This window comes from Rhinatrema bivittatum, chromosome 4, assembly GCF_901001135.1.
Source record: "Rhinatrema bivittatum chromosome 4, aRhiBiv1.1, whole genome shotgun sequence".
NCBI classification, from domain to species: Eukaryota; Metazoa; Chordata; class Amphibia; order Gymnophiona; family Rhinatrematidae; genus Rhinatrema; species Rhinatrema bivittatum.
This window is the reverse complement of record NC_042618.1, coordinates 363117748-363141738: the sequence shown is the minus strand read 5'-3', so window position 1 is coordinate 363141738 and position 23991 is coordinate 363117748. Positions and strand designations below refer to the sequence as shown.

The following is a 23991-nucleotide window of genomic DNA, read 5'->3' as shown; positions in this document are numbered from 1 at the left end:
GCTTTCCTGGGGGGGGGCGTGTCACGATCCGCGCGTCATCGGGGGGCGTGTTGGGGAAGTGATGTGGCCAGCGCGTCATCCGGGGGCGGCGCCGCGGGCGTGGTTTAAGCCCGGGGGCATTCTGGGGGCGTGGCCGCGGCCTCCGGACCAGCCCCCGACTGGAACATGGTGCGTGGCAGCCGACCCGGCACACGCAAAGTTACGCCTGCCTCGAGCAGGCGTAACTCTCGCAACAGAGGTGGGGGGGGGGGGGGGTTAGGTAGGGGAAGGGAGTGGAAGGTGGGGGGAGGCGGAAGGAAAGTTCCCTCCGAGGCCGCTCCGATTTTATAAGATACGCGCGTATCTTATAAAATCCAGCGTACTTTTGTTTGCGCCTGGTGCGCGAACAAAAGTACACGCGCGCATAGATTTATAAAATCTACCCCTTTATGCGGTAAATAGCTTTTTAAAATTGCTACGACAGTATGTTACATTTACACACATAACTCCATTTAAAAATTACTCCCCCAAGGGCCTGATTTTAAAAACCATTTACACACTTAAAATTAGGTTTTTACATGTGTAAATGCACTTTACTCATGTAAGTGGACTTTTGAAAATTGCTACACTATATGCCATTGAATTGTCCATAGGATATTCACATGTAAATGTCTTTTTAAAATTACTATGATAGTACGTTATATTTACACGTGTAACTCCTTTTAAAACTATTGCCTATGTTTCTTTCTAACTCATGGGAGTATGATCGTGAACAGAGGGACCTCAATATTTAATAAACTGATGAAATTGCAATTTGTATGACATTTCTACATTGTCCAATGTTCAGGTGGGTTTGCAGTTGTTTTAGTGTTATCGTGTTTTTTATTACCTTTCACAATGATATCTTTGTCTTATCGAGCAATCCTATACCACAATCCTTACGTCATGCTCAAAATCATTCAGAACAATGATTCTTTATTCAGAAGAACATATAATGAAGCATATGAACTAGTGAATCAAAGCATTATCATATAATGAAAATGAATCATGGCATTTATTCACATGGCCGTGGGCAGGGAAAGTCAATCCAAGTGTCCAAAGAACGTTACAGGGGTAATTTTCAGATGGGTGTAAAATCTTCAGCTACATTTTACCTGCAGACTTTGCACTAATTTTCAAAGCGAAAAGGTGTGTGTACTTTTGCTGTGAAAATTACCCCAGGGAAACTACTTTGCACACATTTACATCTGCTAATGTGGGGAAATTTATGTGCATATTTATCGAAATTGTGCATAAATGCTAATCCCACGCAACTCCGCCCTTGGAACGCCTGTGCGTATTTTTACCAACCCCACCCTCGGAATGAACGCCTGTGCGTATTTTTACCAACCCTGCCCTCGGAATGAACGCCTGTGCATATTTTTACCAACTCTGCCCTCAGAACGAACGCCTGTGCGTATTTTTAGCATCCCTGCCCTCTGAATGAACGCATGTGCGTAATTTTACCAACCCCGCTCTCAGAACACCTGTGCGTAGTTTTACCCTCATATTGAATGGGGGTAAAGCACTGTTTTGCCCCTTATAAACACTTTTGAAAAATTACTCTCTGCATGATAAAAAGGAAGGGTAGCAATGACCACATTTCTTGAAAAGTTTCCAAACACAGAGTTGAGATTACCTGCTGCTGATAAAAAGAATTGAGAGTGCAAAATTAAAAAAAAGCTTGGTCTGTTGGGGAAAGCACAGCAACAAAGAACATTTTGGTGGGTTTCCATTTAATGTGGTACAGAAGAGAATTTGTCTTTGATCTTCCTCTAAAAAGTGGAGATGAGACTTGGATGGTATAGCACAAATGGTGTGGTCAACAGAACTCTAATGATGATCAAAACAAAAGAAGCTTAATTAGCCGGTCAGGTGGGAATGAAGATTAACATATAGAGCCCATTATTCAGGCAGGCCAAAATCTTGGGCATTGTTACGAAGGCCACATGTTTGTTTTCCAGTGCAATAACAGTAACTACTAGGTTGTACTACTACTATGTCTTCATTTAAAAACCACACGGAAAATAGCCTCAATTTGTGTCTTACCTATAATTCAATATTGGTTAAAAAGAAATGAACGAATGGGCCAAGGTAAACTTTTGCTGCCAGAAAACACTCCATGCACAGAGGCAATTCAAATCCCAGAAAAGGCTGAATCCACTAATTTGGTGTTTCTCTGGCTCATAAGTCCCTCATATGTGGAAGATACTCAAGAGTAATAAAGATTTGAATAATGTGAACAATTCTGCAGTCGTATGGTATGAGGCCTTGGGGGAAAAGGACATGTCAAAATTTCACATCCACACAAGATTTAAAGCAAATAATTCTACCGCAGAGAGGGGAGGAAAAATGATATTGTGCTAAATTTGCTAAGCTATGCTAACACTCTGCTACTCATACAGTTCAATGTGGAAACTTGGTCTTGGGTTTTCTTTCTGCTTTTACTGGAGCATCTTTGGAATAGCTTATCCTGAAAGCAAGTGCTTTCCATCACTGGAAAACTCTGCTCCTCATTTCTATTCTAGAGGCACATGGTTCTCAGGATACTAGTGTTGTAGGTCATGTTTTGATTTAGATTACAAAGGAGAGATGGTGCAGTAGTTAAAGGGTTAGCCCAGCTACTTATCCAAACTGCAAGAAGGCAGTAAAACAAACCAGGTAATCCAGTAATGTTTACTGCAGAAAAATGTTAATCTATAAGATGAATTTCTTTATTCTGCCAGTCACAAAACAAGCTACGGAAATAGCTGTGGTATATTTTCAGGTAGTCGTTACTATACTCTCAAGCCAAGAGGTACTGCAGTTAGCATACAAACCAGATAACAGCAGACCTGACTTCTGTTTGAGGAATATTAATTCTTATTGCTCCCCTAGATGAAATAACTGAGAACAGCAGTAGGGCAGAAAAGATGATTGATGATTGATTTTTTACACACAGAGTTATTTGACTACATTTTTAGAACTATCTATAACAAAACAAATATATTCTGAAAGAAGCAAAGACAAAGCTTCCAGATTTTCTTGTTATATGTGGTATTTAGAAATTCCAATCAATCACGTTTAATTATCTAATGAAATGTCATTACCTCACTTGTATACATGGAAAGTAATTTGACTTTTACTAGCAGTTCACAGATTTTGCTGCACATACAAAGAGCGGATGGGGATGCATTAAGAAAAATAAGAGAATGCTTCTGAGGAATGGATGCTGGCACCAGGGATGATAAAAAGCTAGGAAATGGTTGGCACAGTAGAAGTAAGGAATTTGTGGAGTGAACAGTGCTTGCTGGTTTGCGTACAAAGATTTGTACAAAGCATGCAAACTTATACCTCTGCTCAATCCCTAGTGCGCCATTCTACAACTGAAGCATAGCAATTGCATTTCTAATGAAATATGTTGCTATAAAAGCACAGGGAAAATATCTAATCACCTCGCATATAAGGGTGTTAATGGTGGGACTGTCGCTTAACATGTGGAAAATACCCAACATTACTTCTCTGTCTTTAGTGACTAAAGTAGTAGTGATAGCAAACCATTAGACAATTTGGTTTGCTGTTAAAACAAACTAAATTATTCAGATCTTCCTCTCTCATTCTGATTCTTAGGAATTTAAGTAAACTAGGTTGCTGTGTTGTTGATCCTTATTAGATCCCAATTAGGCCTCACAAGGACCTGTGCAAAGCATTAATATAGCACGGACAACTGAAAAGTGTCCCTAGGAAGCAGAATTTTAGAAACAGGGGTGTGCTTATAATAAAAAGGGGTGCACATTTTTAAAAAAGTGTGAAAGTATTAAAAGCTGAGTCAGTAAAAAAAAAAAATTAAAAAAAAAAATAAAAATAAAAATATATATATACCCCGAACCAAACCTATAGGGAGCTTAGCTAAAGTCAATAGGTAACATGATTTTTTATGAACCTACCTAGTACTGCTGCTTTAATTGCTGCAAATACAGTCTGTCAATTAGGCCTCAAGATATACAACCTCAAGCAAGGTCTCCCCTGCCCAGAGAAAGTTTCTGTTTTTTCTAGAGCTCGCACCAAGAAAATATGCAGTACCTGAATCTGTTCAGGAGTACTAACTGATGCTTGTGATTTATTTATCTATTTAGCTGTCTCTTTACTTGTTTAGAATATAAATTGAATGATGAAATGATTCAATCCTGAACCACTTTGAATACTGGGTGAATATTGTATTACAAACAGCAGTAACAATATTACATTGAACAATGCGTTTGTTCATCATTCATGTCTTCTGAGTGCCTATAGATACTTGATTGGTATATAATATGTAAAGTACACTTTCTTCTTGATACACTATATACAAACAAGTTTTTTTTTTTAACTATCCAGATGTATAACTATCCTATTCTTAAAAATGTTTTTTTAGGGTACTTTAATTGCCCTCAATAGCTACTGAAGATCTTTATTATCCTTACCGTAACCAATATGCAATTTAAATGGCATTTCCCTTCATTGGCATCAAAGTTTGCCCCCTAGTTCATACTATTGCATTTTATCCCCAAAACATGCTAAATTTCTAGAGACTCCTCTTTGATACAGTACTTCCACAGTATGATTATCTTTCTCTTAAAAGCTCTTTCTTCCTGAATTTTCTTCAAGGAAGAACCTGCTGACTGTTTCTGTAGGATCGGCGTATCTCATTATCTCATTCTCCCTTCCATAGCAAGAGAATTCATAGCAAATTTCTGTTGTATAATACACCAAAGAGGACAAGACATGACATGCTGGTCTGTTGATAGGTAAACTAAATTTTAGCATAAAGCCAAATGCATCATAAAATTGTCCACATAATACAGTTCACCTGTGATTTGTGTAATATTTAACCATCAAAAATTGAGACAAGAATACAGATGAAAGTATTATTGGAATACAATTAAAGAGGTTACAAGAATAGAAACAAAAAAAATTCTTACCTAGAAAGAATCTGATTTCTAAGTATAATGTCATATTCAAAATGCATATATTGATTTTGGCTTTATATACAGAACAGAAAAAAGTGTAAGCAATTGTGAATGAACTGGTTTTCATAAACCAGAGCCATGCAGCTTTGTTCATATTCTCTTCTCTTCAATTTCAGATGGTTTCATCATCACTCATGTCCCAGATCTGAAAAAAAATATATAATTACTTCATCTTTCTCAAATTCTTATCTTACAATAATCCAAATTTATTTTTGAAATGCTATACCTATAAAATATTCATTGAACAAATTAGCGTGACATTTGTTGCAATTGCTTAGTACTAACATGTGGAAGTTGGCTGTATTCCTCAATAGCTAAAACCATCTTGGAGACCTGTACGAATAATTTGATAAGACCTTGGTTATACATCATACATTACTTATGTGCTCTATCGATAGCTGGATCTTAAGTATTAATAAACTGGGCCAATCGTACATTAAGGAACTAACACACTAAAGACATGGACGGATCACAGCTTGAAGACTTGACTGGGTTAAAAGCAGACTGACCCAGTAATCCAGAGGATCGTTTTCAAAGCCGTTCCATGGGTAACAGGCGGATCAGTCGAGCAAACTGCCCTTCCCCCAATCTGTCTAACACTGTGCAAGTTGTTCTGTGGGTCAGTTTTAGCTGCTTTTAGAGGCAGCATTCCTGGGTGTGAGTTTATATCAGGGGATGCACAGTTTGCTTCTTCAGCTCTATGCATGTTAGTCTCGGCAGAAAACGTACCCGAACAAAATGCAAGAGCAAATCTCTGCTGGCACTTGGTACTCATGACAAGTTTCAAAGTAAAAAAAATACCTATGGACTTTGCCTTTGAAAACTGGTGCAAAAATGAACATAAGAACATAAAAATATGCCATACTGGGTCAGACCAAGGGTCCATCAAGCCCAGCATCCTATTTCCAACAATGACCAATCCAGCCCATAAGAACCTGGCAAGTACCCAAAAACTAAGTCTATTCCATGTAACCGTTGCTAATGGCAATGGCTATTCTCTAGGTGAACTTAATAGCAGGTAATGGACTTCTCCTCCAAGAACTTATCCAATCCTTTTTGAAACACCGCTATACTAACTGCACTAACCACATCCTCTGGCAACAAATTCCAGAGTTTAATTGTGCATTGATTAAAAAAACCTTTCTCCGATTAGTTTTAAATGTGCCCCATGCTAACTTCATAGAGTGCCCCCTAGTCTTTCTATTATCCGAAAGAGTAAATAACCTATTCACATCTACCCGTTCTAGACCTCTCATGATTTTAAACACCTCTATCATATCCCAGGGACTTTATACTAAAGTGAACAGTGCAGAATTTGCCCTTCTGAAGACCCAAGACCGAAGTTATGAACAAACTGTGGAAGTAATTAAAATCCCGGATGACCTGCTGACTCTTCAGGCAGGGTCTGTGACTGTGGTTCGGATGCCAATAGGGGTTGGAGGAATAGGCAGGGAGGCAGAAAATGGATACTAGTCGAGCTTTTACTTTTGTTGACAGATAATAGTGCATAAGGTTATAAAAAGAGCTAAGAACAGGGTAAGAAACCCATGCCTAGTAACCCCCACCCCCAGTCTAAAGTTCCCGAGCTTTTAATGATTGCACACTTGCTCTTGAACAAACACTGTGTGTGGCTTCCATTTTCCCCTTATTGCAGTGATGGATGTTACAATTTGCTTTTCTCTTAGCACCTTACTGGGTATCATTCTGCTGCCCTACCTTCATAATTGTAATTACTGATGCAGGTTGGTGGCTATGCAGAATCAAAATTGTAGCTCTTGACATTATTGGCATGTGACTACCTCTTTCATTTTTTAACCACTTTACTGACAGCAATACAGTAAACGTATGAAATGCAGAACACAGAATAGGTCTCTGGTTTAATTTGCCCTCTGTCTGTAGCCATGCAGAGTGCTAGAGACCTCTGTGACTTTCTGGTCATACTTTATGAATGGCTTCTCTCTTGTTTTATTTCTTTGACTTAAACTGCTGCAGGTCTGATTACAGAGGGAATATATTTCATATCCAGGTGTAAAGAAGAAAACCAATGTCTGTGAAAGGCACATTTGTTAAGCATTGGCTGGCCCAATTGCTGCTTTGCAAAGATTGTCTGCTGTATTTGTGCACATGCTTTAAAACTTTGTAAGATACTTTTTTTCATGCTAATTGTAAAACAAAAGACAGATCTAAATTTGAATGGGTTGCTTGCCACTGTTTCACTAGGATTAGAAGAAACTTTGAGGCTGCACTGGCTTAATCTGAAGACCTGAATAAATCATAGAACACCTTCTTGAAGATGTAACTGACCCATAAACCAAGGTTCAAGGATAGTTTCATATCTCATTTTGCATCCAACACAGATTAGTAATTTCAGAATGTTTGCACTTAATGCATTCTTTGAACGATAAGGGATTAATTTGATTGTTTAAATAAAAATGCAAGTGATGGTTATTAATTGATGTATTTCTTATTAATATTTCTCCCATTTATTACTTATTACTATTTAATGTTATGTGTCTTATTGGTTTTTAAGGTTTGATAGATTGCTATTTGTGAGATGCTGATAATATTTCCCCTGGTGCAGCTTGTCTGACATAGCATCCTAGTGGGGTATAAAATAAGTCATCCCTTATATAATGATTTTGGTTTTTAGAATGATAAGCTTTAATTAAACGGGGCCGACTCGCCTCGTGCGGGGAGGGCCCCCCCCTTAACATGGCGTCTGCCGAGGGGGGGACCCCCCCCACCACCCTACCGTGTGTCCGGGGGCGATCTCCGCGGCGGCGCACGATGCCCCGCAGGCGGGGAGCAGCGGACGTCATCGCGTTGGTGACGCGCCGGCGCGGCCGCGCGCGTCATCGACGCGATGACGTCGACACGGGGTCGCTCGGGAGGCCCCGGGGGCCTTTTAAACAGCGGCGAGCGCGGGCCTCGGCCTTTTTTCATTGCCCGCGCTCGCAGGTTCCACCGCTGCATTGTCGGGAGGGCAGCGCGCACGAGGCCCGAACGAGAGAGAGAGCGGAGGACGTCCGGGAGCGCGGACGGAAGAGGCAGGCATTGGGGCGGACGCCTCAGGAGGACAAGAGGGCCGCAACATCAAAAAAAAAAAAAAAAAAAAAAAAAAACAGTTCCATTACTGGAACTGCCCCCCTTTCTGCGGCCCGGCGCCGGGACCGACGGCGATTCGGTGAGGCATCGGAAGAGGCAGGCGGGAGCCAGCAGCAGCCTCCGGGCACCACACAGGGAGCATCGGGGCAGCCGGAGCCCGATTGACCGTGCGGTGAGTCACCAGAAGGGCGGACAAAGAGGCCGGGAGGAGGAGCAGGCACCTGGTGGCAGGCAGTGAGCCAGTAAGCGAGGGGAAGACGAACGGCGGCGAATTCAGAAGAATTCCACCCTCGTGGCAGCTCATCCCAGCGCCAGGAGAAGCACAAAAGCAGCAGAGGCTCAGAGGAGGGCTGCAGCAGCGCTGGGAAGAATTTAAAGACACAGCCTACAGCAGCGCTGGGGAGAAGCTAAAGACACAAGTCTGCAGCAGCGCTGGGAAGAATTTAAAGACACAGCCGACAGCAGCGCTGGGAAGAATTTAAAGACACAGCGACAGGGATAAAGGAGGCAGGCAGGACTCACAGCACAGCCGAGCACGGAAACGCGCTGACTGGAGAGCAGGGCAACGTGAGCTGACTGCAGGAGCAGTAGAGGAAGCCCCAGCGCTCCCCCCCCATCGTTGCTGAAGTGACAAACCGTGAGTAGACAATTGTAAGCTGTTGAATAAAGAAAGAGAACGGTTCTGTGTGTCGATTGTGAGCATGCCGGGGAAAGGACCAGTGAGAACACGGGGGGGAGCAAGGAACACGAGGGGTGAAGAGCCACGGAAGGGACCGGCCGATCCTGCTCCAGGAAAGGGAGAGGGAGGACGTGAGGCCGGGAGGAGGCGAGGACCGATGACTAGAAGCTACAAGGGGGCACGGCCGGCGGAGAAGGCCCATCAGGCGCAGGCAAAGAAGAGCGGAAGGGGGCGACAGCAGACGCAACCAGCCCCAGGTGAACAAGGCAGCCACGGACCGGCGGGCACGCGGCCCGACCCGGGACAAGGAGGCCCACTACAGTGGGGATGGCCCATGTGGCCTACGACAGGAATGGGAATCGTGACACCCTCGGGAGCATCCGGCCCACCACCAGAGGCATCGTTACAAGGTGGATCGGGAGGAAATCAGCAAGGTCCCCAGGCATGGACGACATCAATGGCTAACCCTTACCAGCACATGTACCCACCATGGTGGCAGGTGCCTCCGCCATGGTACAATCAGGCGGCCGGGAGCACGATGGCCTCACAGGACAGGGTAGTGGGAGCCCAAAAGGCTTCGGAGTTCACACAAGTGTGAGAGGGACCGAGCGAATCGGGACAGCAGCGCGAGAAACGAACCGCGGAGAGCGAGACTCGCAGAGGCAAGGTCCCACCACGGACTGAGAGTCGAGACAGCGAGACGAGCTCCGGGGAGGACAACGTGACACAAGTGCGGCGAGGTGCAGCGGACGCGGTGGTCGGAGCGGCGGCACCCAGCGGGCGACACAGTGGAGAACGAGTCAAGGAGGGAGCGGCAAATAGGAAGGGTAATAAGAAAAGGAGGAGGGTCAGCGAATCCTCCACTGACTCGTCAGAGGACGACTCCGAAGGGAGCGAAGGGGAAACAGTGCAAGTAGCGGCGGGCAGGTGCACAGGAGCAGGCATGACAGCTGTGACGGCACTGCCGCCCTTACCGGAATTGTGGGAAAGCGTTCCGAGGGCGCTGCGCAGCAAAATAAGGAAAAGAGAATACATAGATATATTCTCAATATTGGAGGGTAGGAAGGGTGCGGTAGAGAGAAGGAAGAAGGGAAAGAAGGAGGGAAAAAAGGTGGGCGAAGCCAAAGTGGCAAAAAACATAGTTAATTGGGCCAGAGCATTCTTGAGAATGGTTAGCATAACGGGAAGGGCGGATCCGTCGCAGTATGCGCCCATGCTTAGCTATGTGGACGCAATACTTGAAGGTTATAAGGAGTATCAAGGATGGTGCTGGTTGAATTACGACGAGCATTTTAGGGATAAAATGGAGGACAACCAGGGCATGTCATGGGGATCGCAGGACGTAGGCCTATGGTTACGTCAAATGACCAGCAAAGTCCTTGACACGAGTGGTGCACACGGGAGCGGAAAGGCGTCTAACGGGACACCAACGCCGGGGAGTAATTCCTGGGGGGAAAGCGGGAATAGCAAGGACAAAGTGTGTTGGAGATACAACAAGGCAGGCTGCACCTTCCCCGAATGCAAGTTTAGACATATATGCTCCATGTGCTCCGCACCGCACCCGGCCAGCAAGTGCGTTAAAAAAGGGCACTGGACGCCTAGCACTAGCGGAGGTGGAGGAAGACAATAGCGCCCTCGGAAGGGCACCATCACCGATACACCTGGCGAACATGTTGGGATGGCTGGCAGACTACCCTAAACGAGAAGAGGCTGCCAGGCTTAGAGAGGGTTTCAGGCACGGTTTTAGGATACCATTTCAAGGAAAGATTAGGAGCGCGAGATTAGGTAATGCAGTATCTGTAGGGAGACACGAGGATATAGTACAACTGAAGGTCCTCAGAGAAATAGAATTGGGAAGGATGGCGGGTCCATTCGAGGACCCACCTTTCCGGGACATGATGGTCTCACCCTTGGCAGTAGTGCCTAAGAAAGAGCAAGGGGAGTTCAGGCTTATTCAGAATCTGTCGTATCCCCGGGGCGAGTCCGTCAATGATCATTTACCGGACGAGGATTGCAGGGTTCAGTATGCATCTTTCGATGCAGCGATCGCATTGGTAAGGCAATGCGGACAAGGGGCTCTAATGGCTAAGGCCGACATAAAGTCCGCTTTCAGATTGCTCCCCGTGCATCCCGACAGCTTCCCGCTCCTAGGTTTTAAATTCAAAGGTCGATACTACTTCGACAAGTGTATGCCCATGGGGTGTTCGATATCTTGCGCTTGTTTCGAGATGTTTAGCACATTCCTACATTGGGCACTACAAAAAAGGACGGGGAACAGCAACGTGGTCCATTATTTGGACGATTTCTTGTTTGTGGGACCGGCCAATAGGGCCACCTGTGCACAGACGTTAGCCGGATTTCAGGAAATGGCCCGAGAATTTGGTGTCCCTTTGGCACAAGAAAAGACTGAAGGTCCAGCTACCATTTTATCTTTCTTAGGTATAGAGATAGATACGTTGACAATGACGTCGAGACTGCCGTTAGAGAAAGTAGGTAAGCTGCGGGACTTGCTTAGAAAGACAATGACAGCTAGAAAGGTCACTTTAACAGCGATGCAATCCTTGATAGGAAGCCTCAATTTCGCAACTCGGGTAATACCCATGGGGAGGGCTTTCTTAAGACGATTGGCAGTAGCAACGAAAGGGGTGAAGAGACCGTACCATCACATTAGGATATCGAGACCAGTAAGGGCGGAAATTGTAACGTGGTTACAATTTTTGGATAAGTTCAATGGAGTGGCAATGTGGCAGGAGGAGACCATGTCCAACAGGGACTTAGACATTTTCACGGACGCCTCGGGAGGATGGGGATTCGGGGCGTATTGCCAGGGTTCATGGTGTGCGGCACCATGGCCGCAGGCATGGAGGGACGAAGGCTTGGTGAAGAATATTACCTTCCTCGAGCTTTTTCCAATTTTGGTAACAATCACTGTTTGGGCCCATAGGTTGCAGAACAAGCGGATAGTTTTTTGGTGCGACAATATGGCAGTAGTAACAGTGCTGAACAAACAGGCGGCTCACTGTCCGCGGGTGGCGGGACTGTTGAGGGAAGTGGTTCTGCAGAGCCTGCGGTTGAACATGACCATAAGGGCGAAGCACGTGCCGGGCACACGGAATCAGGTGGCGGATGCATTATCACGGGCTAAGTGGGCTCTCTTTCGCCAACAGGTGCCAGAGGCAGAGGCGGAGGGAGTCCCAATGCCGGAGCATCTATGGCAAATTGGAACAAGGTCCAGCAGGGATTGCTAAGGGCGTCGGTTGCCCCGGCAACGTGGAAAGCCTACTGCCGCGGTTATGCTAAGGTGCAGGAGTTCATAGGGGGTCAGGGTAGTGCAACAAGGGCGGTGGAGGCCAACCAGATAGTCCGGTTCATATCATGGGCAAAAGAGACAGGAATGTCCAGAGGAGCAACGATCAACCACCTGGCCGGTTTCGCCTTCTTTGCCAAGGCGCAAGGTCTGGGCGACCCTTTCAGCTTCTTCATAGTCAAGAAGATGCTGGCGGGGTGGGCGAGGGAGGTAGCTTGGGAAGGCGATAAAAGACGACCCATCACGCACGAGTTATTGGTCAGATTGTGGGACGCGGTACAGCAGGTCTGCACTGACCCATTTGAGGTGGGATTGTTCAGGGCAGCCTTTTGCATAGCATTTTTTGCGGCATTAAGGGTGAGCGAGTTGGTGGCATCATCCAAAAACGACAAGGGCCGTAACGGGTTATTGTACGGCAACGTACGGGTGCAGGACCGGCTAATGAGAATTCGGGTACATAAATCAAAGACAGACCAAAAGGCTAAAGGGGTGGAAATCATATTGGCAGCAGGGGGGTTGCTGGTAACTTGCCCGGTGCGGAACTTAGAGAGCTATCTGCGAGTACGACCTGCAGGCGGGGTGCACTTGCTGGTGCATAGAGACGGTGTTCCGCTGACGCGGTACCAGTTTGCAGCGGTGTTGCGCTTGGCTTTAGCGAAGATAGGGTTGGACCCGAAAGAGTACGGAACACATTCCTTCCGGATCGGGGTAGCGACTAGCGTGGCGCAAGCGGGTATGCCAATGGACGTCATACGTAAGATCGGTCGTTGGCAATCAGCAGTGGCTAAGCGCTACGTCAGGCCGGGGTTCGCGCAAATGGGTAACTAATGCATTTAATTTCCCCGCAGATCCACGGAGCTTGAGGAGAATAGCGTGGTTAATAGGACATTCATTCGTGAGATGGGCGGCCAAAAGGGCGCAGGAGAGACCTTACGGTGTACACTTGGGGCTGGCTCCGGAAGGAGTCACCCTGAAATGGATGGGAAGGTCAGGAATGAAATGGGAACACCTGCTGTCGGATCTGCGGCACAAAATATCCACGTCCCGGCAACCAGAGGCTATAGTTATTCATCTCGGGGGCAACGACCTGGGGTCCCAGACGGCCAAACAACTGATAGAGACGATTAAAAGAGACCTAGATGCAATTAAGGAGTTGGCACCGGGAACTGCCATTATCTGGTCAGATATTATACCCAGGATTAAATGGCAGAGTAGCAAGCTGTGGGGCAGGGGCAGGAAGAAGATCAATAGACAGGTCGGGGTATGGGCCCAGCAGAGGGGCATTCATCAAATTAGGCATCAATGGGCAGACGAGCCTTGCGCTGGCCTGTATAGGCCGGACCAGGTTCATTTGTCCGACATTGGTTACGATCTATTTAACAACGCCATACAGGAAACTCTTGAGCGGGTGCTCTGCAAGGTTCGGCCGCAGCATTAAAGGGGGGAGCCTGGGACAAGTGGGGCACTATCCCAGTCTGGTGGCGGGGGTACCCGAGTCGGTAGGTAAAGAGGGACCTCGAGGACTCGGTCAGGAGGGACCGGAAGTCCTCGGGAAAAGAAAGTGCGGGTATTCAGGCGTGGGCGGCCTGGAGGAATGGTCCCCTGGCTTGGTCACGGCGGGGGGCCGGTAAGATGGTGGCGGCCTGGCTTAAACGGCGGACGCTGGTTTTGATGCCCGGAACGCACTGGGGTTGAGAGCACCGACGGCTCGGGTACTGGTAATGTAATTATGTTGATTCATGTTAATTAATGTTAATAAATGCTGCGGCCTTTTGTTTCACCAAAGACGGAGTGCGGTGTGATATGTGGGGCATTAGGGAGAGGAGATTTTGGGGAGGGGGAGTGCGGGGGGCGGCCACGGGAGTGCAGACTGCCAATGTTAAACGGGGCCGACTCGCCTCGTGCGGGGAGGGCCCCCCCCTTAACATGGCGTCTGCCGAGGGGGGGACCCCCCCCACCACCCTACCGTGTGTCCGGGGGCGATCTCCGCGGCGGCGCACGATGCCCCGCAGGCGGGGAGCAGCGGACGTCATCGCGTTGGTGACGCGCCGGCGTGGCCGCGCGCGTCATCGACGCGATGACGTCGACACGGGGTCGCTCGGGAGGCCCCGGGGGCCTTTTAAACAGCGGCGAGCGCGGGCCTCGGCCTTTTTTCATTGCCCGCGCTCGCAGGTTCCCCACCCACCCACCCAGAGGAATAAAAGGATGCTGCAAGGTGGCGGAGTCAGTCGGAGACAAGGGGAGAAATGGACAAGGTACATTTTGACAATAAAGGGAGGACTTGTCGCAGCAAGGCGGGGGTACCCGAGTCGGTAGGTAAAGAGGGACCTCGAGGACTCGGTCAGGAGGGACCGGAAGTCCTCGGGAAAAGAAAGTGCGGGTATTCAGGCGTGGGCGGCCTGGAGGAATGGTCCCCTGGCTTGGTCACGGCGGGGGGCCGGTAAGATGGTGGCGGCCTGGCTTAAACGGCGGACGCTGGTTTTGATGCCCGGAACGCACTGGGGTTGAGAGCACCGACGGCTCGGGTACTGGTAATGTAATTATGTTGATTCATGTTAATTAATGTTAATAAATGCTGCGGCCTTTTGTTTCACCAAAGACGGAGTGCGGTGTGATATGTGGGGCATTAGGGAGAGGAGATTTTGGGGAGGGGGAGTGCGGGGGGCGGCCACGGGAGTGCAGACTGCCAATGTTAATGAATTATTTGTTAAACTGCTCAAGAACTTTTAATGCCACCCTGTTTTCTCTTAGGTTTCAGTGGAGGTATAGATTTTATATGCTTCTCTTTTTTGTTAAAAGGAGGCATATTCCCAGAGCTGTGTTTAGATTGGAGGAGACAAACCATGCAAGTTCATGTAACTTCCAAAAGTATATGAGCTACCTAACTCTACCTTTGCAGCCTGCACAGTGTGTGGTTTCTCTTTGAAAATTTGATGTAAGTATGCACAGAAGATGTTGGAAAACCTCAGTAAAAGTTCATGCATACTTTGTAACTAAGGGAATCATTTTGTAACACTGTTTATAAAAAGTCATCAAATGCACGCATAAATTACACTAATTTTCAAAGTGAACTTATATGTATAAATTTACTTTGCAAATTATTCTATCAAATCTACCTACACAAGTTACACTTCCTAAATTGCATCACAAATCTTTTATGAAAATTTGCAGACACATAGCCTGATTTTCAAAAGCATTTACTTAAAACTGCACTTTACCCGTGCAAGTGGGCTTTAGAAAATTGCTACATGCCATTTAATTGCCAATAGGTTTATCTGCATTAAGCACACAACACGGGTAAATGGGCTTTTGAAAATTGCTGTGATAGTTTGTTGATTTACATGCACAATTCCTATGAAAATTCAGCTGAGTCTTTTTAAAATTCATATGTATGCATGTAAGCCCAAACCCCTACCCAGGAATGCCTCTGCTCAGTTTGGTAAAAACATATGTGTGAATAGGATATAAGTTTACATAAGCATACAAGTTCAAAAGCGTATCAAGCGGGCAATTTGGTAGAAGGCCACATCTATGCATAAAACACTGTTTTGACCACATAAGCCCTTTGAAAATTACATTACAATAAATCTAGGCAAATGAATTGCAGTTTTAGGTTCCTAGAAGTCAATATTCAAAAGCCATTTAGATGGATATCACACAAATTATCCGTCTAAATGACAAATGTGGCATATTCGGCCACTTATCCAGCTAAATTATAGCCAAATAACTACTTAGCAGTCTATATTTTAGCTGGATAAAAAAGGGTATTCTGGGAATGAGTTGAGTTATCCAGCTAATTTAGCTGAATATCGCATGTATCCAGCTCCATTAGCAGGATAACTGTAGACCTATTTCCTTGTGTGGCTGGATAAATTGCTGCTTATCCGGATATCTTTAAAAGGTATCCAGGTAAGTAGAGTCAGGACACAGGGCCCTGTGGCCCGATTTCCTCCCATCTCCCATCATCAAATTACAAAGAGGCCATAGTGGCCTTGCAATCCCCACCCCACATCACCTGCTATATGTATCAAATTTACTTTTTTTTCTGCGGATACCCCCTCCCCCCGCGGATTTGTAAGAATTCTGACAGGCCCTCATCTTCCCACCCCTCTACCATCTTGATAACCCGGCTGCCGCACCCCTATCCCCCATCCCCCCAACCCCGTAAAAACTCCACTGGGAGCAGGGTGCGAACGTATCCGCTCCCCGACGACGTCCAGCACAGCCTCTGTCAAAACTGCACAGGAGGTGTAACCTACACACAGAGTTTACATTTCCAGCACTAGAAGTAAGTACCCTTCTAGCACTGGAAGCGTAAACTGAGTGTAGGTTAGACTTGTAACACAGCTGTGAGAGACGATGTGCTGGACATCACTGGGATTGGGTAAGCTTGGACCCCGCTCCCAGTAGGACTTTTATGGGTTCGGGGGATGGGGGGGAGTGCGGCAGCAAGATTATCAAGATAGTGGGGGGCTGGAGGCCTGCCAGAATTCTTACAAATTTAGGGGTGGAGTTTGGGGTGAAAGTCCGCAGCAGGAAAGGTAAATCTGATATATATAGGAGGAGATTTGGTTTAGGGATTGCAAGACCATTATGGCCTCTTTTTAATTTGATGATTGGGGGTGGGAGGAAATTGTGCTACAGGGCCCTGTACTTCCCTTTTTTTCTTTTTACTATCCTGGTGCTACTTACTCAGATATTTTTTTAAGATATCTGGATAAGCAGCAAGTTATTTGGCCACACAAGGCCGGATAACTTAGAAACCTAACCGGCTATTTTCAAACATTCCGGCTCATTTAGCAAAATGCAATAAGGCCCTAACGCATGAGATAAATATCGCAACATGTGTTAGTATGCAAATTTAACATTTTGTTTGCAAGTGAGAGGAGCTGGGGAGGAATTAATGGAAATGAGCGTCTGCTAGTGCAGAATGCGATAGAGTAACGCACACTAACGCAAGATTTAACGTCAGAAATAACTACACCTTTTTTCTGTGTGTTAGCCTTGCGTTATCAGGGAAAATGTTTTTATCAGACGGGGAGGGGGAGGGAGAGAGAGATTGCTTTGTATTAATCAACTCTTCTTGTTGATGCAAATGATAGAAATTCATCAGTCATATCAAATTTGCAGTTAATGCCTCTGACTGGTATGTTAAATCACTTCCCCCAAACCCTCCCTGAGTTGAAAGTGTACCCTCTTACAGTGGTATATATCTAAAAAAACAAATAATGTGCAATGCAATAATGGGCCATGCGTTGTGATATTTATCTATGCAATATGGTAAATCTACATTTTTCATAACCACGCTCTTTATTTAAATCACGGGCACTATTTCCACTGGGCCAGATTTTCAAAGGGGTACGCGCGTAAGATACGCGCGTATACCCCCCGAAAACCTGGCCTAAACTCCCCCTGCGTACGCCGAGCCTATGTTGAGTAGGCTCGGCAGCACGCGCAAGCCCTGGGACGAGTGTAAGTCCCGGGGCTTTCCTGGGGGGGGGGGCGTGTCACGGCCGGCGCATCATTGGGGGCGTTCCAGGGGCGTGGGCACGGACTCCGGACCATCCCCCAGACTGGACCTTGACGCGCCGGGAGCCGGCAACGCGCGCAAGTTACGCCTGCTTTGAGCAGGCGTAACTTGTACAACAAAGGTAGGGGGGGTTTAGATAGGGCCGGGGGGGGGGGGGTGGGTTAGGTAGGGGAAGGTGGGGGGAGGCTGAAGGAAAGTTCCCTCCGAGGCCGCTCCGATTTCGGAGCGGCCTCGGAGGGAACGGAGGCAGGCTGCGTGGCTTAGCGTGTGCAGGCTGCCAATTTTGGGCAGCGTTGCGCGCGCCGACCCCGGATTTTAATGGATACGCGCGAATCTATTGAAATCCTGTGTACTCTTGTTTGCGCCTGGTGCGCGAACAAAAGTACGCGTGTGAGCAAATTTATAAAATTTACCCCAATATAGCATTTTGATAAATCTAGGGGTCAGCTGGTTAGGTTTTTAAGTTATCTAGCTACATGTAGTCGGACAATTTTAAGTAGGTATTTTCAGCCGGATATTTATCCAACTAAATATACAGAACAAGTTATCTGGCTATCTTTAGCTGGATAACTTCTCAGCTAAACAGTCTGTTGACTATTGGCCTCTGAAATTTTAGATTAATTTTTAGCTAAAAGCTTAGGGCCTGATTTTAAAAAACATTTATTCGAGTAAAACAGAGATTTACTCGAGTAAGAGATTATCAAATGCTATAAACTTAGTTTTTGGTTACTTGCCAGGTTCTTATGGCCTGGATTGGCCACTGTTGGAAACAGGATGCTGGGCTTGATGGATCCTTGGTCTGACCCAGTATGGCATGTTCTTATGTTCTTAAGAGGGCTTTTGAAAATTGCTACAATAGTAGTTACATTAATGTGCGTAACTCCTTTCGAAAATTACCCCCTTAGTCTTCTAAGTTTGGAAAGAGCTATTTTTGAATATCAGCTTCTTTGCTCTTATAATGTACGCAGTGCAATAGTTACTTATAGGGCTGTGTGTAAAACATTACTCTGACGAAGGCCCTATTTAAATTGCTGATCTATCTTTTCCCACAATTTTGTTTGCTATTTAGCCACTATTTGAAATTTATTCTTTAATTTACGTAGGGCCCTAACTATGACCATCATCCCCTCTTATAAGGTCAATGCCTTAAAACTCTTACAAGAGTTTTGATCTTGAACTCTAGATGCTGGGAAAGAAAAACAAACATCTCTCTCTTTCTCTTTTTTTTCTTTATATAAACAGTCTGTCTCTGCACACCAGAAGGCAAGAGTGATCAGAAAGTAAATATCAAATTAGCAGCAACTACTACAAGTCACATTTCAGCATTTATTGAACAAGCTGAGCCCTCCAGCATAATCCAATGGTTTGGCTCTCTTCACAATGGCCCTGATAAATCAATATGTTGGCTTATTCTCATGTCCTTGTCAAGTTCAGTAAATGCTGAAATATGGAACAAGTTGCAGGTTGCTGCTAATTTGATTTTTCCTATCAGGCATTTCAAAACAAATTCTGAGAGAAAACCACAAGCATACAACACCCAAAAATATCAAGGTCACTTGAAATATTTTATGTATTTAAAAATATTTATTTTTATACCGCTGCTCCGTAAACCGTAGCGGTTTACAAATATGCCATACATAATAAAAATATATGGTTTTCATAAATATTACTGGAAATCATAGGAAAAGTAAACTGGTTTCAAATGTCTTTTCTGCCCCAACCATCTCTGCAAAACTGCACTTAAAGGTGCAATCTAGATATCAACATCATCAGGACAATTTTTGCATAAGATATCCTTGGCATAGCTTATTTTTGTTTGGTTTCTCTGTCATAGACCTAAAAAAAGGGAAAAAAAAATCTATCAGGAACAGTGCTCTAAGAAACCAAGCAGCTGAAGGCAAAGGCATTAGAGGCTGCAGAGCCTGTGACGTGCATTTACTCAGCTAGGAAAATGACTCTTTTTGGAGTCCTTTTTGTTTTTATATAAGCACATCTGGGTGAAACAGCTGAGGTGTAAGTCAGTGGTTCCTAACCTTTTTTTGAGCCATGGACCCCTTTGAGAATCTGATGAAAGCTATGCACCCCTCAGCAGTAAAAAGTCCAAGCACTTATCAACAATTTTTTTTGTGTCTGGGTTCACAGATCCCGTGAAGCCCACCCATGGGCCAACAGGTTAGAAACTTCTAGTGTAAGTAAAGATAGAGGAGGTCACAAAATAAGCAAATTATGAATTAAGTGAACATTGTTCCCACATATCTAAAGAGATTGCTTAACTACACATGCAATCAAGAAGTACCTGCTTTATATTTAAGTACAAATTATAGTTCTTAAGTTTCAAATGCAAACTGAATCTATTCAATACACCAGACACATTCAGTCTATTTTTCCCTTTAAGTGGCAAAGTATTTTTTTTCCTGCAGAACAGGAAAGGTTCACAGTAAATTTGTTCACTGTTCATTCACCTCTCAGACACCAGCTCAAAATAAGCTCCTATAAATAGAATATTCAACATACCTATATTAAAAAAGATAAGTGCTTTCATCTCCTTCCTGAGATAGCACCTCCAGAATCTTTCAGAAGTGATATCAGATTATAATTTTGGTAATTTGTAGCCACTGGCAAGTCTGGATTATGTGACTAAAAAGTATAGATAGGGCTTTTTTTGGGATTTTCATTATTATTGAAAGAACATATAGTATTACTATTTTTCTTTATTTTTTCATGCGTTTGAAGGTGAAGAATACCGGCTACAGAAAGTTTACCCCTCTTCCAAAATGTTCACCTTTTTTTTTGCCTTATGGTAAACGAGAAGTTAAATTAAAACAGATTTTTGGCATATACAGTTTTCTTTATGTTGCCCCTTTTTCCTCATTTGTATATATGTTTAGTTGTTTACTTACCTCAGGACTTTTTCACCGCCCTGCCTCCCCCCCCCCCCCACCAGTTTAAAAAACCTCCTCAACAGGGTTGCCCGTCTTTTCTGGAAGACACTTCACCCCTTCTTCAATAGGTGGACATAGCATCTGCTCTGCAGTCCCTGGCTGCCATCCCATGGCCGAAAAGCTCTTGTCAACACCATGTATGCAACCATTCATTCATCTTCAGAAAGCAAGCTTCTCTGCCTTGGCCTTTATCAGCAACTGGGAGAACTGACGAGAAAATTACCTGCATCATTCATACCAATATAGGTGAGCAGCATCAGATAGCAGTCAAAAGGTTGGATGATTCTCGGAAATCTCTCCATGATGCCTCGGATCTTGGCACCTGGCAGACAGCCCACCTCCTAGAACTGCATGTCTGCTCGGCAAATGGATGCCTTTGTGCCCCTCGGAAAAGTGTCACTAACCGTAACTTATCTTTCTCTTCCTACACATAGTGGTTGCTGATAATGCAACTTCGGGGCGCTTATGTTTTGGTTCCTCCTTATCCTGGGACAGAGCTGGGACCAGCTTTTTCTGTGCTTGGGGCAGATATTCAGAATTATGCCTCTCCCCCCAAAACACACTTTTTGAGATCACTTTAGATGTGAACAATGTGGTTTATCATACATGTCACATGACACAGTAAGCCTATAATAGCAATATAAGTAGTATAATGTAACAGTAATGAGTTAATATTCTAAAAAAAATTACAGGGGAAAAGAAGAAAAGCAGTATTGTTTATTTCTTTCAAAAAATGTATATCTACAAAATTCAGTCCAGAGAAAGGCTACCAAAATGGTGTTGGGCCTGCATCTAAAGCCATACGAGATGAGAATAAAGGGCCTAACTGTGCATACCTAGGGAAGTGTTTTCCAACCCTTTCCTGGAGATACACCTACCCAGTCGAGTTTTCAGGATTTCCACAATGAATATGCATGAGAGATTTGCATACACTGGGACTCCAATACATGCACATCCATCTCCTGCATTCTCATTAAGAACATCTTGAAAACCAGACTGGTTAAGTGTGCCCCAGGAGATGGTTGGAAAACACTGCCCTAGATGAAAGGAGAGTCAGAAGGGATATGATAGAGACAATGAAATACCTTAAAGGTATTAATAATATACAAGAAACAAATCTTTTCCAATGGAATGGAAACAGTCATGATCTGAAGCCCCAAGAGGGCAGACTCGGGAATGTCAGGAAAGGGTGGCAGATACCTGGAATGCCCTTCAAGAAGAAATGATGGAGACAAAAAACGGTAACAGAATTTAAAAAGGCATGGGATAAACACAGTGGCAAAAGGATGGTAATGAAGCACTGAGGTAACCTGCATTATGCTTCCAGAAGGCATGGGGATATATGTAATGGAAGTCAAACCCTAAACACTTTACTGGTCAGACTAGATAGGCCATTTCGGTCTTAATCTGCCATCATTTACTATGTTACATCGGCAGGGGTGGCAGCTCCACCCCAGCATCCTCCTCTTTTTCTTACCTCCTGCCTAGTATCTCTCCTCTTACTCTCTTTTCCTGCCTAGTATTTGTTTTGTTAGATTTTTATGTTGCCCCTCTATACACATGCTCCAGACAAATTATAACAGCAAATCATTACATCATGAAAAACATTATAAAATAAAAGCAATTAACAGTTATATTAAAGTGCATTTTATAATACTAAATGTTATTAGAGCAATAAAAGCAATGACAGCCACAAATAAAACTGATCAAGTATCCACCCCTCTCTCTTCCCCTCCTGGCCAGCATCCCTTCTCTCCCTCCCCAATGCCCCTAACTCTCATCCCCCCCCCCCCCCCCCGTGAAGCATACCTCTCCCCTGGAAAGCATTACCTCTCTCTCTCTTCCCCACCCCTTTGCCAGCATCCATCTCCTTCTCTCCATCCACCTCTGCCCCGCATCCATCTCCCTCTCTCTCCCTCCCCCCACCAAAAGAATCCCTCTCTCCCTCCCCCACTCCATAGCCAGTATCCCTTCCTCTTTCCAGATCCTCTTGCCTACTTTCTCTCACCGCCTCCCTCCTGATCAGCATCCATCTCTTTCTTTCTGCCCATTCCATGGCCAGCATTCCCCCTCCCTTTTGTCATGCAGTCCACACCATGTCTGGTACCTGCCACTCTGTCCAGCTTCCCCTCTCACCCCAATCAGTATGGCCTATCCTCCTCAACCTTTCCCTCTTAAGCCCAGCAACATGAGTTCCAGGTCTCTCCCTTCCTATTGGGTGGTATAGATGTCAGGTGACAGGTTGGCTCCCTCTTCCTCCTCCTAGGCAGCATTTGGTCAGATTGTTGGCCTCTGTGCTGTGGCACAGCTGTAAGCTCACTAGGACCCCGGCAGTAAAAACAGCCCAGTATGAATGGCATGCTGTTGTGACCCTGTGCGTACTGCAAGCAACAAATCAGCACAGTGGCATCTCCAGAACTGATTTTTTGGCGGGGCCTGAGATTAATAAGGGTGGGCCTAGGCATATAGAAAGGCCCAGCAAGTTTCTCATAGCAGCATCTTCCGTGCCATGCAGGTTATCCCCATGTTATCAGTCAGGGCTGCTTGACGTGCTTTGCTTGTGAACTTGAGCCGTAGAAGCAGTCCTGTGTTTTTTCCTTAATGTCTCTGCATCAGTACCCCAGACTATAAAAATAGCAATGGCTCATGTTGGTTGTCTCTGAATGCAGTCACATGCATGTTATAAAATCTGGGGTCGGCGCGCGCAAGGGGGTGCACACTTGTGCACCTTGCGCGCGCCGAGCCCTAGGTGAGCTCCGATGGCTGTTCCCTCCGAGGCCGCTCCGATTTTGGAGCGGCCTCTGAGAGAATTTTCCTTCCACCCCCCCCTCCACCTTCCCCTCCCTTCCCCTACCTAGCCTCCCAGCCCTATCTACCTCCCCCTGACCTTTGTTGGCGAAGTTGCGCCTGCCTCCGGGCAGGCGTAGGTTGCGCACGCCGGCATGACCACTGTGCCAGAGGCCTTGGTCCCGCTCCGTCCACTCCCCGGCCATTTTTTCAAGCCCCGGGACATACGCGCTTCTCGGGGCTTGCATGCGTCGCCGGGCCTATGTAAAATAGGCTCGGTGCGTGCAGGAGTGGGTTTTCGGGGTTACACGCGTAACCCTTTGAAAATCTGCCCCATTGTTTTTAACAATGAAATCAAACCAGTACAAAGCAGCAACATTAGAAATTATTTTAACATATTTCAAACAAATTGCCATTCATCTATGGCAGTAGTTCCCAAACCTGTCCTGAATGATCACCAGTGAGTCAAATTTTCAGGATATCTGAAATGAATATTCAATAGAGAGATTTTCATGCACTGCCTCTATTGCATGCACATTTATCTCATACATATTTATTGTGGATATCCTGAAAAGATGACTGGCTGGGGGTGTTCCAGGATAGATTTAGGAACCATTGATCTATAACATACATAA

General features: G+C 45.5%; 1 protein-coding gene across 2 annotated transcripts in view; it reads right to left on the bottom strand.

The window, feature by feature from the left end:
* Positions 1-590: 590 nt before the first annotated feature.
* Positions 591-23991, bottom strand: part of ATG7 (autophagy related 7) — a 533052-nt gene continuing 509651 nt past the window's right edge. For both annotated transcript variants that reach the window (XM_029600773.1, XM_029600774.1), the window contains exon 19: positions 591-5151. In XM_029600773.1, the coding sequence (XP_029456633.1) occupies positions 5119-5151 (33 nt within the window). In that variant the 3' untranslated portion in view covers positions 591-5118. The remainder of the gene's footprint in view (positions 5152-23991) is intronic.